At 42.8% G+C, this 14594-nt stretch overlaps 1 protein-coding gene across 3 annotated transcripts in view; it reads left to right on the top strand.

Moving 5' to 3' along the window:
- LOC126275217 (discoidin domain-containing receptor 2-like) overlaps positions 1-14594 on the top strand; it is an 842049-nt gene that overhangs the window by 589697 nt on the left and 237758 nt on the right. For all 3 annotated transcript variants that reach the window (XM_049977178.1, XM_049977180.1, XM_049977179.1), the window contains exon 4: positions 6937-7168. In XM_049977178.1, the coding sequence (XP_049833135.1) occupies positions 6937-7168 (232 nt within the window). The remainder of the gene's footprint in view (positions 1-6936; positions 7169-14594) is intronic.

Raw genomic sequence — 14594 nt, 5'->3', positions numbered from 1 at the left:
ATCTGCATTTACCTTCTTGATGGAGCTCTCCCTGTAAGTACGCCTCCATGATGGATGATCAGCAGAGCCAACTGGACACTGTTCAGCCAGATGGCTGTGTTTGAGTGCCGCAACAGTAAACAGGATTGGGTGGACCATATCACACAAGTAATCCACCATCCTGCTGACCTCTCCATCCAATCATCCTAGGAGACCATCTGCTCCTCGGTGGACTGATGTGTGCTGTTCAGTCATTCAGGTCAGGTGTACAGTTCCTGCGACAGCGTAAGAATCGCCCAACGGCGGTAAACCTCGCAGCCTTTCTATTAGCGAGGGCAAAGGCCCGACGCAACATCAAGGACAGCAAGAAAAGGTCTTGCCAAGTGTTCCTGGACTCTTTATCAACCGTTCCACTACTTCTACTATAGTATGAGAAGCCATTGGGAAGATTTACGGTAAAGGAACTATATAGGTATAGGTATATCGCAATGTTGTTGACTCAGGGGTGTCTTCAAACAACACCTGCTGGTATTACACAGACAATGGCAGAGCATTTTGCACTGACTTCTCACTACCAGCCAGGAGCAAGTGTTCCGTCGTTACCGCGCCTCTAAGGAAAGGGGTGAGTTGAAATTCAGGCCTAACAGTTCAGAGTTCTACAACTGCTCCTTCTCCAGGTGGGAGCTGGATTCAGCACTGTCTGCGTGATGTGATGTATCCCAGTGTGGAACTTGAAACATGCTTTAAAGGAAGTCCTACTTCAACTTTTTAACTCGATATGGCATATAGGCAACTTTCCCCACTCCTGGAGGAAAGCATGTTTGATAACTCTTCTCAAACTGAGGAAGGACCGAATGTGTCTAGTAGTTACCGGAGCGTCGCCTTAACGAGCTGAGTAGGAATGACCTGGGAACGAATGATTAACCGTCGTCTGGTCTAGATGTTGAAGACCAGACAGCTCCTAAGTCGCTCTTAGCGTGAATTCATAAAATTTCGATCCGCTATCGACAACCTGACCTTTCTAGAGGCGGCTATTCAGTAGGCTTTCCTACGTAAATAGCATTGTATAGGTGTATTTTTTGATATCAGTAAGGTGTATGATACTTCTTGGCGATTCAGTATTCTACAGTAGTTCCACCATCTCTCCATCTTAATTTCATCCTTCTTATCAAAGTGCTTTTTTTCGTTACCGAGTTGGTGGCGCGCTATTGAACAGTTTCGAAATGGAGAATGGTGTTCCTCGTTCCTCAGGGCAGTGTTTTAATTGTTACCTTTTTTATCATAACCATAAACAATATCAGTTTACGGTAAGGAGTCCTACAGTGCTCCTTATTTGTGGACGATTTTGCAGTTTTCTGCTTCTCCTCCAATAGTGCAACAGCGACTTGTCAGTTGTACCTCACAGTGAAGAGGCAGGAGGTGTGGGCTGCAAAGAATGCTTTCACATTTTCTGCAGAGAAATATGTGTGTGTTCATTGTATCGTTCTCGTCGCATTTTTAATTTACATGAATTGCATGCGTGGTACACCATTCTTCCTATTAAAGAATCTATGCGGTCTTCACGCCTCATTTTTTACTCCAAACTGTTTTGGTTACCACACCGAAATGACCTGAAGGCATTGTCCCAAAAGGGACTGAACATTTTGAAGTGTCTTAGCCACAGATCTTGGGGAAAGAATAGGCTGCATCTGCTCCAGTTTTACAAGGCTCTCGTGTGGTCGCGGCTGGACTACGAGTACACAGTGTACGAGTCTTTGGGGCCTTCATATCTGAAGATCACTGACGCTGTATACCACGAGGGAATCAGGCTGGCCATGGTCCCTTACAGGATCAGCCCCATACCCAGTCTCCGTGATGAGCTGCGGAACCACCACTTACCATCCGGCAGCAGCTTCTCATGGTACGTCAGGCATATCAGTTCCACACTACACTCAGTTCCAGCTATGAAATGTCTCTTTGCCAATCGTCCACAGGCAATGTGACCGTTTGGAATCCGTGTTAAATGTATGTTGGAGTCCTTTGCCGTGCGGCACGAATGGGCTCAAAACTGGGGTTTTAACCAACTGCCACCTTGGTTACGGAAGAGCCACAGAGTAATTTTAGATTTAGTGCAGTACAGGAGAGACTGCACTCTAGCTTCTATTTTTAATATGCTATTTTCCAACATTTTAAATGAGCACCCCGATTATATAGCTGTATTCACGCATGGGCCAAAACAGGGGGCTCCGTTGGATGCTCTGTCGTTTTCCCGCGTCATGTCCTCACAGAAGTTGCTTCCAGAGATTACTGTAATCGATGTCGAACTATCCGGGATCTTGAGGACACTAGAGCAAATGAAATGTGCCGTGCCTGCTAAATTCCTCATGTATTCCGACTCCCTGAGAACCCTGCAGTCACGTTTGTATTCAGCTGATAAAGTAGTCCAGGACACCCTGCTCTGGATACAAAGGCTTGGGAAGAAGATGTCCTTTCTGCCGGGTGCCAGCACACACGGATATTGCAAGAAACGAAAGGGCAGATACAATCGGTTAGTTCAGTGTACCAATACCCAGCATGCTGTCATCTCACTGTTGATGTTTCGATGTGAAAATGAGTGTCTGGAACAGACAACAACCTCCACCCGGTAAAGCCCACAACGCAGCCTTGGTGTATCTCCTTCCAGCCACGCGGACTGTACTAGGTTCTCCTTACTCGTCTTCGCATAGGCCACAGCCCTGTAAAGCATGACTTCTTGCTTCGACGAGAGGACCTTTCAATGTGTGGCGCCTGTGACGTGCAGATCGCTGGACGCCACATTTTATTTGACTGTGTCCAACCAGCGATCAGCGGCAGAGTTGCCGACAGATTTGCCCTCCGGTTTAGGAAACGTCCAAACGAATATGGTGAGAGTTTTTTTAACGTTATATGATTTCTCCAACTTGTTTCCAAAAATCTTAGGGAGAAGTTTTTAACGTGTTAACAGGATGACTGGCTCACTGGTGGTTTTTTTTTTTAAGTTGTCAGCCAGTCACATTTCCCTATGCCTTCCTGTCGCTTTACTTTTGTTTTAATCCCAGATAGCATTCCCCCTGTTTCCATTGTCTTAAGACATGTGAAATACAGTGATTGTGTAGGTCAAAGTGAGTGAGGTGGGAGTGAGTGCATCAGTGTCATTTTATAGGTTTCCTTCTCACTGTGTATCAAATACTTTCGTTATTTTAACCACATACTGCCAACGACCTTGCCGCAGTGTAACACCGGTTCTCGTCTGATCAATGAAGTTAAGCGCCGTCGGGATGGGCTACCACTTGGATGGGTGACCATCCAGTCTGCCGAGCGCTGTTGGCAAGCGGGGTGCTCACGGCCCTTGTGAGGTAAACTGAGGAGCTATTTGATTGATAAATAGCGGCGCCGGTCTCGTAAACTGAAATACGGCCGGGAGAGCGGTGTGCTGACCACGTGCCCCTCCATATCTGCATCCAGTGACGCCTGTGGCCTGAGGATGACATGGCGACAGGTCGGTACAGTTGGACCTTCGTGTCCTGTTCGGGCGGAGTTATCCACATTTGTTTCTTTTAATGTGTGCCGAACTATCCGCGATCTTGAGGACACTGGAGGAAATGAAACCTGCCTGCTAAATTCATCAGTTGTTCCTACTCCCTGACACAGTCATCAATCCCAAGCGGTTCCTCTTCTTTTTTGTATTTTGACATAACTGTCATCAAGGAGTGTGACTGAATGAAATTTAAAATATTAATTTGACACCAAAAACGGTCGTTAAGACAGTCACTAAAGCAATGAAATTTTTAAAAGATTAGGTAACTACTGTAGTTTCAACGCAATGAGTCGTCATTTTCAAATGTAATTACAAACCTGGACAACTGAAATAATAATTTCAACCAAACGTCTTTCGGATATAACGAAAGATACACTAAAACGAGCAAACTGAAGCAAAGGCACCAGAAATGGGTCACAAGACGTCATGACAGTTTTTGATTAATCAGTCATTTCAAACCTTAATGCAGTTTAGATGAAAACTGCATTAGGATGCAAGATATTGCATACACTTATTTTGGGCCTTATTTTGAGCTTTCTGCACGTTATAAGATTATGAAATGCGAGCTTTTGTTTGCAAAATGATCGACGCGTCGCTGCTGGGCGTAATGCAGTTGCATATAACACCTTGTATCTGATGCAGTTTTCACCTACACTGAATTATAGTGTGAAATGACGATCAATCAAAAATTGTCATGACGTCTTGTGACCCGTTTCCGCTGCCTTTGCTTCATTTTACTGGCTTTAGTGTATCTTTCCTAAAATTTTAAAGAAGTGTGGTTCTAATTGTTAATGTAGTTGTCCAGGTTTGTGATGACATTTTAAAATGTCGACTCAATGCGCCGAAAATAGTAACGTAACCTTTTAAAATTTTGCTGTTTTAGTGACTGTGGCTTGAAGACCGTTTGTGGTTTCAAATAAACGTTTTAGGTTCCTCTTCTGTGTGCAGTACATAATGCTGTAACATGCATTCATACACTTCCACATTTACAGTTACCTTAAGCGCGATGTAGGAACACACCTTAATCACGTAAACCACCCATACAGCGTAGCACCGCCTCCCCTGTACTTCCACTCGTGCCAAGAAACGTACTCCAAGCATTACCTAGACCCAAAACCTTCCATCGGATTGCCACAATGTGTAGCGCGATTAATCACTCCAAATCACTTGTTCATGGCGCCGTTCTTTATACTACCTCAAGCGTCGCTTAGGACGGCAGAGATGTTTACCTTAAGCCGTCGGCACGCGGACCATGCTGTCGAATGTTAACGTCGAGCGTGCCAAGTTCAACGTGCTGCTGAACGCTCAGGAACGATGCGACTTGTGCATACGGTACGTGGGCCCCAGCGTGGTATACGCGATCGCAACGCACTCCAGCGGCTGTTGAGGGATGTTCCTAGTTCATAAAAAAATGGCTCTCACCACTATGCGACTTAACTTCTGAAGTCATTAGTCGCCTAGAACTTAGAACTAATTAAACCTAACTAATCTAAGGACAGCACACACATCCATGCCTGAGGCAGGATTCGAACCTGCGACCGTAGCGGTCGCTCGGCTTCAGACTGTAGCGCCTAGAACCGCAGGGCCACTCCGGCCGGCGACCTAGTTCATCAATCACACTGTTTACTGAACGGGCGCGCGTAAAATTCCCACGTTAGCTCTATTAAAACGCACATTTCCTCCATAGTCCACGAAAAGGAAAGTATCATGTAAAATCAATAAGGACACAGGCTTATAAAAGTTCCATTACAAACAGTGCGGTACAAATTTGGAATACTTCTGCGCATAAGATAAACATTATTTCATCATTCCCACAATTTAGTACAATCCCAAGGTCAGTCTTACTTGATCACTGTTCCTACCCAGTAGGTGAATCTTTGCAACTTATGAATTACGAAGCGTAAAAGAAAAAGGAGCAAAATATCTTTATACAAGTAGCGCAAGCTGTCCTGTAGATTGAGCCAACCGAACAGTCACCCCTCAAAAAAGGTGAACTTATATTTACATAACATCAAATATTATAGCATATACTTATATTAAACTAATAAAAATGTTTCAGAACGTAATAAAAACGCGACTGTTAGGGGAAAAAATCTGGAAGTGTTAGGACGCGAACTACTGCCCCAATAAAAATTCATTGCCAGATGGAGACGCTTCTCATTACGCTAAACGAACAATAGGCGCCTAGGATTTAATCACATTGTCTTACCCCATCTAAACACGTTGATTGTAGATAATTATGTTACTAATTGAAGTTTAATTATAACAAATTGTACCAAGAGCAATTCGTTTCGGTGGATCTTCAGTGTATCGCTGCCTTTAAATAGCCTGCTCTCATAATACGCAAGTTACAATAATTCTTTTCCCACGAATATGATGTTTCTCATTATTTTATTGGAGCGAATCACACAGCTAACAACGGGTTTTCCAGTGATTCTCAATTTGCTGGTGCTCAGAAACGGCAAATATACATGTAGGCTTGAAATGAATGCCAATATGGCGCCTCACAACTCTGTACTGAAGGGAGACGGCGTGTGTGTGACGTAGGTGGCGTTGTGCCATCTCATTGGTCAGAATATCAGACATAGGAGATATTGCTCTGCACGTTCGGAAAGACTCCCGAACGTGCTATTCCACGCTATGACATCAGAAACTCGGCACGCTGAACGTTTGGATGCACAGTCCGTGTGCCGACGGCTTTATGAGGAGCTGCTCAACCACTGAATCCCATTCTTTTTAAATCCGTCACACAGCCATTGTGCTAGCTAGATCGCTGGCAGCACTTTGGAACTCACGAATGATTCCTTCCGCTGATTTCACGCGTTTTTTTACGGCCACCCAGTGCAACGCTCGGCCGGCCGGAGTGGCAGAGCGGTTCTAGGCACTACAGTCTGGAACCGCGCGACCGCTACGGTCGCAGGTTCGAATCCTGCCTCAGGCATGGATGTTTGTGATGTCCTTAGGTTAGTTAGGTTTAAGTAGTTCTAAGTTCTAGGGGACTGATGACCACAGATGTTAAGTCCCATAGTGCTCAGAGTCATTTTGCAATGCTCGACATTCCCTGTCCGTCAGTAAATAAGGACTGCCTGATCTTCATTTAGCTGCGGTTGTTCCTTCGCGTTCCCATTTCCCAGAAAGATCACCATCAGTTGAGTTAGGTAGCTTTAGAAGCGTTAAAATGTCCCTGATGGATTTATCAGGTAGCATCCAGTGACTAGCCCACATTCGAAGCCACTGACGTCCCATTCTGACGTTATTGCTTCTCTACTGACAACACAAATTTTTCCCGCGTTCTTTTATACTGGTGGTTCCGCCTCATGTGTCATCTAGTGGTCAGTTCCGAATTACATGTGGCTGTCAGCATACATTTGATCAGTGTTTGTAGCGTAAGTGAGAGCTGCAGAGTTGGTGTCTTCCCGCAGGCTGCACAGTGAGACCGGCGGCGGCGCGTGGTGCCCCCGCAACATGGTGACGCGGGCCGCCGAGGAGTGGCTGCAGGTGGAGCTGCACTCGCTGCACGCCGTGACGGCGGTGCGCACGCAGGGCCGCTTCGACCACGGCCGCGGCCAGGAGTACGCCGAGAACTACCTGCTCGACTACTGGCGGCCGGGGCTCCACTCCTGGACCAGGTGGAAGGACAAGATAGGCAACAAGGTGAGGCAGCAGCCAACCTCTCACTGCTGGTACCACCGCTGACAAAAGTATTATGCAGGACGCGCTCATTCAGCTGCCACTACCGACGTTTTAATGCAACATGCAGTGCCTTCGAAAACCACGTGTAACACTGTCATACTTTCTCTCTAGATACGTATAAACTATTAGTCCAACAAAAAAAAAAATGAACAGGACATTTTTGTTGGAAGTTTAATATAGTTAAATTTTGTACTGGGCTATGTTTTCGCTAGAGGCCGTGGCTTTCGATTTATTCATATAAGCGTACAAAAGTGACTTTCAAAGATGTTGTACTTGAATAACTCTAAAACTTTGGCCTCCAACGAAAACGTTTCCCAGTACAAAATTTAAGTACAAATGGTTCAAATGGCTCTGGGCACTATGGACTTAAATTCTGAGGTCATCAGTCCCCTAGAACTTAGAACTACTTAAACCTAACTAACCTAAGGACATCACACACATCCATGCCCGAGGCAGGATTCGAACCTGCAACCGTAGCAGTAGTGCGGCTCCAGACTGTAGCGCCTAGAGCCGCTCGGCCACTCCAAATTTAAGTACAGTACATTAATTACAAAAGAGCTCGATTATTTTTTCCTGTAGCACTAACAGTTTCCACATAGCGAGCGAGAGAATACGAAAATCTCACTCGTGGTTTTTGAAGGTGTTGCGGGTAGCATAAAAAAGAATCGATAGGTGGAGATGACTCACACTGTACAGCTGTCGCAAAAGATGCTGCCTTGAGCAACCAGAATTTTTTTTTTATTTTCACTCATACGCGTTTCGGTAAAGTTTTAGCATCGTTCATTTTTACTCTGTCAGTAGCACTTATTGATGGTCATAGAGATGTACTGCCAACGACAAGCAGGCCGCGGCCGAGCGGTCCTGAGCGCTTTAGTCCGGAACCGCGCGACTCCTACAGTCGCAGGTTCGAATCCTGCATCGGGAATGGATGTATGTGATGTATTTAGGTTAGTTAGGTTTAAGTAGTTCTAAGTTCTAGGGGACTGATGACCTCCGATGTTAAGTCCCATAGTGCTCAGAGCCATTTGAACCATTTGAGCCAATGACAGGCAGCTACAGGAACTTCTGTATGTGCTATTAAGAAGATGAAGCTGAACCCAATGACGATGATGAAACTTGGAAGAAATATATTTGGATGAAAAAGAATAAATTGTGTTTGCTCAAGGCAAATTCCTTTTCAACACCTATTTATTTGAAAGCAAACACGTGCAAATGGCGAGATATAACATCAAAATTAAATGAATACCTGTCTATGTGACTTTTATGGTTACGCTTTTCTCAAAACATAAAATGTTTTCCTGTCCGTTTTGTTACCCACAGTTGCTTGCGTCTGTGGGTTGCCATATGTGGGCTTCCATGTATTTCTGTTAAAGTGTGATTCACTTGTGGCAGGAGTTGAATGTCAAGGTTTAGGCAGAAAATATAATCTAAATATTTTGTTGCATATGTTAATCTTAATGTTCATCAGTTAAGTACTCAACTTAACAAGAGGCATTCTTTGTTGCGTTTCTTGAAATGACAGCATGTTCCCCTTTGTAAAGTTGCCTGCTCGTATAGCTTACCACACAGTTAAATACAATTTAATAAAATTTTCCAACTCCTGAAAAACCTAGACCCCGTGCTGGACGGGATAAATCTTATGGAAAAGAAAGAACTAGAGTTTTCTTTCGCAAAGTAGCGATGAAATAATAGCTACTTTTTCCTCGACAGATGATTTTTTGTTCGTGCAAATTTTGCAAGAGTGATGGTGTTGCTCTTGCGGTTGTGCTTTCTTAGTGTAATGTGAGTGATGCATTTTTGATCACAGTTTGTAAGCTGTACTGAACAATGGTCACCTTCGTAAATTGCGCTAGAGGAGACGAATAAGATAGTTTACATTAGTTACGAAAGTATACTTTAAACTCGGTGGGAATAGATTTACACAGGAAGTAGATTTCGTGAATAACAAGAATTGTAGGCAAGGTAATCGAACTGACATTAATTTGAATCGATTTCATTTGTGTTGTAATTTTCTTAAATGTACTCTTAGTATACCTCAAATCTTGTGTACGGATATACAAGCATTTGTTTTACCAAGACACCTAGTAAATATAAAAAGTGATTCTAGTATGTGGATATTAGTATTAACTTTATAAGTCTCACTAAAACGTGTTTTTGTGTTTATAAGCGGAACAGATGCAAAACCAGGACTGAGCAAGGAAGAGAGAGCTGAAAAGTGGAAGGAGTATATAGAGCGTCTATGTGAGGCCGATGAACTTGAAGGTAGTATTATAGAAATGGAAGACGAAGATGAAGATGAAATGGGAGATATGGTACTGCGAGAAGAATTTGACAGCGCGCTGAAGGACCTAAGTCGAAACAAGGCCACTGGAGTAGACCAAATTCCGCTAGAACTACTGATAGTCTTGGGAGAGCCAGCCACGACAGAACTCTTCCATCTGCGTAAAAGATGTATTAGACAGGCGAAATAGCCTCAGACTTCAAGGAATTTGTAATAATTACAATTCCAAAGAAAGCAGTTGCTTGCAGCTGGGCAAATTACCGAACTACCAGTTTAATAAGTGGCGCTTGTAAAATAGCGAATTCCTTAGAGAAGAATGGAAAAACTGATAGAAGCCGGAGTCGGGGAAGATCAGTTTGGATTTCGGAGAACAATAGGAAGGCCAGGCAATACTGACGCTACGACTTACCTTAGAAAATAGGTTAAGGCAAGGCAAAAGCACGTTTATTGAATTTAAAGACTCAGAGAAAGCTTGTGACGAAGTTCAGTGGAATACTCTCTTTGAAATTCTTATGGTAGGAGGGATAAAATATAGAATGCGAAAGGCTATTTACAGTTCGTGCAGCAACCAGATGTCAGTTATGAGAGTCGAGGGGCATGAAAGTGGAGCAGTGGTTGAGAAGAGAGTAAGACCGGGTTGCAGCCTATCACCGGTGTTATTCAGTCTATACATTTAGCAGGCAGTAAACGGGGGAAAAAAAAGAAGATTTGGCATAGGAATTAAAATTTCAGGGAGAAGACTAAAAAATTGAGGTTTGCAAATGACCTTGTAGTTTGCTTATTTTTATTCGCTAATGTCGTATGGTATTATATTTTGGGGTAACTCTTCCTATTCTCAAAGGATATTTTTGGCTCAGAAATGGGCAGTTCTGGCAATAAGTTGTGTAAGTTCGCCAACATCTTGTGGACCCCTGTTTACTAGCCTCGGTATTTCGACACTGGCCTCAACAAATATACTCATTACTGTCGTTTCTTGTTAACAATATCAACTTATTTGTGAGAATTAGAAGCTTTCAGTCAGTAAATACTAGGCAGAAATCCAGTCTGCACCTGGATCGCACTTCTTTACGTCTTGTGCAGAAAGGTGTGCAGTATACTGCTGCATACATTTGTAGTAAGATACCACAAGAATTCAGATATCTTAGCAGCAATCCACGCTCTTTCAAACTGAAACTGAAGAGTTTCCTCATGGGTCATTCCTTCTGTTCTGTTGAGGAGTTCCTTGAAAAATTAAGCTGATTCGTATGTTATATTGTTGATTGCGTTTACTTAAACATATGGCTTGATATTTTTGGGTCCATAAATGTTTTATTATATCTATTATTACTTTTATGTTGCAATTTCATGTACTAACACGTTCCACGATCGTGGAGATTTGCTCCTCAATTTGGTCCTATGCAACTGCGTGAGTAAATAAAAACAATAAAATGATATTGTAATTCTGTCAGAGACAGCAAAGGACTTGGAAGAGCAGTTGAACGGAATGGACAGTGCCTTGAAAGGAAGATATAAGAGGAACATCAACAAAAGCGAAACAAGTCTATTGGAATATAGTCGAATCAAGTCAGGTGACGCTGAGGGAATTGTGTTAGGCCACGAGACACTTAAAATAGTAGACAGGTTTTGCTATTTGGGCCACAAAATTACTGATAATTGCCAAAGTAGAGATGATGTACTGTCTGTTGGGAATGGCAAGAAAAGCGTTTCTGAAGAAGAGACATTTGTTAACATCGAGTATAGACTTTAAGTTTTACGAAGTCTTTCCTGAAGGTATTTGCTGACGTGTTGCCATGAATAAAATTGAAACATGGACGGTAAACAGTTTAGACAAGAAGAGAAGAAAGCTTTTGGGATGTGGTGCTGCAGAAAATTCTGAAGATTGGATCGGTACACGCGTAACTAATGAGGAGGTCTGAGCAGAATTGGGGAGACAAGAAATTCGTGGCACTACTTGACTAACAGAAGGGATTGGTTGATAGGACACATTCTGCGCCATCAAGGAATCACTAATTTAGTATTGGAGGTGTGTGTGTGTGTGTGTGCGTGTGCGGGGGGGGGGGGGGGGGGGGGGGCAAGCGATGGATACAGTAAGCAGATTCAGAAAGATGTAGGTTGTAGTAGTTATTCGGAGATAAAGAGGCTTGCACAGGATAGAAAAGTATGGAGAACTGTATTATATCAGTCTCTGGACTGAAGGCTAAAACAACAAAGGGAAAAGGGAGAGTTAGGGCGTAACACCTAGTTGACAATGAGTTCATTAGAAATTATGAGCTTCTCTTCGTTGCTCACTTCGCTAATAATTACTCCTTTCCTAGCCGATGACGAATAGTTAAATCATTAGCATTATTTGATACTCTGTTGGGTTAAGTTTTTTAATCCCAAAAGATTCAGACGTCATGGTACATTCATTGTATCCTTTGTCGAAAGGTATTATTGAATTATAGTAACAAAACCATGCTACAAGATTCAAATAAGACTAAGCCTTTCATGAAAGCTATTTTGGACGACATGCTCAACTTGCGATTTAGTCTTCTGTATCCTTTATGACAAGCGGCTGTAAAATTCCGTGTACTACTTGGCTTTGTTTAGAATCATTACTCTGATCGAGTGATCGCGACCGACGACATTTGTTAACTGCACTTTAACGCTTTCGCTACCATTGTGACGCGTGTATCCCACTGTATATTATCAGAGAACCAGTGAACATTGGTTGTATGTTATTGTTATGTATCAACATCGCAGTGGTAAGCAGAAACCACGTAATGCTTTGCAGAACTCTTCCAGCTTGCACGTGTTGGTTGCGCTTTCTCCAAGTTTCTTTGCTAAGCCCCTGCTGCGATCACTTCGTATTGTCGCTTCAATTTAGTTCGCGCATGAGGCTCCTCGCACCTTCCCGGACAATTCGTATCATCGAACTGCGCGAACGTATTGACGTTTACCGCATCACGAAAGATGCCTATAATGAGCACCTGTAATGTGACTTAACGGACTGGGAAACTTACTCTGTCCACTGGTGGGCGTACGTTTTCTGTGTGTGTCTTGCAGTTTTTGTCCAGTCCTCTTCTGAAACCCCAGAGAAACTTACGAATAACTCTGTATATCCCACAGTTACCTACGTTGGAAAACGAAACTGCGGGAAATATTTTTGTCGTTATTTCTGAATACGACGATAATTAAATTACTCTTAAGTTAAAATTTTCACTTTGGAAAAAAAGAATATTAGTGAAAGGGTTAACAACTGCGACTGTGCGCTTGCACGCGCGCCGAAAACAAGCAACTGTAAAACACATTGTTGAGACCAAATACGCTTAGCCGCGCGTTGTAGCATATCGCAAAGGTATTTGTTCTCTTGTCGATCGAGGTGCAGCAACTGGGATCTCACAACGCGTTGCATAAGTGATAATGTGCAAGGACTACGAAGGATATTAGTTGTGTGCTTTTCGAAAGACATCGTCCCATCATTTCTCTTAAATAATTAGGGAATTTACTGAGAGGAAGTGGATTTAAAGGGCTATCCTCCAGATTGCGAGTCCATTGGCTTAGCGGTGTGCCACCTCGTTCCGTATTTACCCTTAATTCATAAGGTGCAGTCTCCCATACTGATTTTTGACTGCTCAGTTATATTGGCACCTTGGTTTACGTTTGCTGACTCCCACTGCTGACTCACACATTACTGTCATTGAGCACTGTTGAGGTTTCAGTTTATCTCCAGCTGCTACCGAGTGACAAATGTGGCGTCATTATTAGCGCGTGCGATCTGTGTCAAGCACCTCACAAAGCAATTTTATGTCGAGTGCAGGTAAACCCATGTATATCAGCCTTTGTCCAGCTGATAAAGACTTTGATTCTGTAATACATTCATGGGTAAATTACGCGAGTGGTGTTGACGAGTGTGAAGATCACATCTGCACGTAGATATGCGATGATGATTCAGATTCTGAAATTTCTGGCAATGAAAGAGATGATGATGCCATAATCAATGATTATAAGAGGGTTTGTTACGAAAAAAACGGGTACAAATGGCAGAAAACAGGGCACAAAAACATACTATTGCTCCTCAATTGCCAGATATAAAGGGTCGATCACGTACGCTTCTTTACAAAATATCGCTGTTGAGCATAATCGGTAACAAATACTTGCAATATTGTACAAATGTAAAAAAAAAAAAAATACAATGTCACATATCCAGTTTATAATGGTTCACTTTGACCCATTAATATCTGAATTTGCAATCAATTGCTTAATATGTTTACTAATCCACTTACTAGAAGGGTTGGAATCAATCTAAGTATTTTCCCTTAATATTTTAAGTTGAATTAAAGCAACTTGTATAAAGCATACATACGTACATAGAGTATTGTCAACACAGAATATTGTATTAATTGCTGTGTCACTTAAATACTACTCTGTACAATCAGAAGAATGCTGAAGATTAGATGGGTAGATCACGTAACCAATGAGGAGGTATTGAATAGAACTGGGGAGAAGAGGAGTTTGTGGCACAACTTGACAAGAAGAAGGGACCGGTTGGTAGGACATGTTCTGAGGCATCAAGGGATCACAAATTTAGCATTGGTGGACAGCGTGGAGGGTAAAAATCGTAGACGGAGCCCAAGAGATGAATACACTAAGCAGATTCAGAAGGATGTAGGTTGCAGTACGTACTGGGAGATGAAGAAGCTTGCACATACAGGATAGAGTAGCATGGAGAGCTGCATCAAACTACAGGACTGAAGACCACAACAACAACAATCAGGATATCAGATTTGAGGTTTCTATAAATCAGAGGGAAGCATAAAGCAAAGTGATCTTGTAGATCTCAGCTCACAAACGATGTCTCAACATAAGAACCTCACATGTTAAGTGTTAATGTCTTCAAATAACGAATAAAAGTGATATCTTTACTGAAGAATGACAGATTCATACAACTATCTCTGATCAAAAAACGAAGGTAGTAGAAACCACAAAATTAAGAGCTCTTTGATGACGTCCCAAAGCCTCTCTAGCTGTGTGATCTGTATATCGGAATAATTTCAGCTTAAGTTGGCGGGATAAGAGCAGTCGGCCAGCAGACATGCCTGGAGTGAGTGTGCAGGTGTGTGTGTG

The sequence above is a fragment of the Schistocerca gregaria genome, chromosome 1, assembly GCF_023897955.1.
Source record: "Schistocerca gregaria isolate iqSchGreg1 chromosome 1, iqSchGreg1.2, whole genome shotgun sequence".
In the NCBI taxonomy this organism is placed as follows: domain Eukaryota; kingdom Metazoa; phylum Arthropoda; class Insecta; order Orthoptera; family Acrididae; genus Schistocerca; species Schistocerca gregaria.
This window is presented reverse-complemented; position numbering and strand designations above follow the sequence as displayed.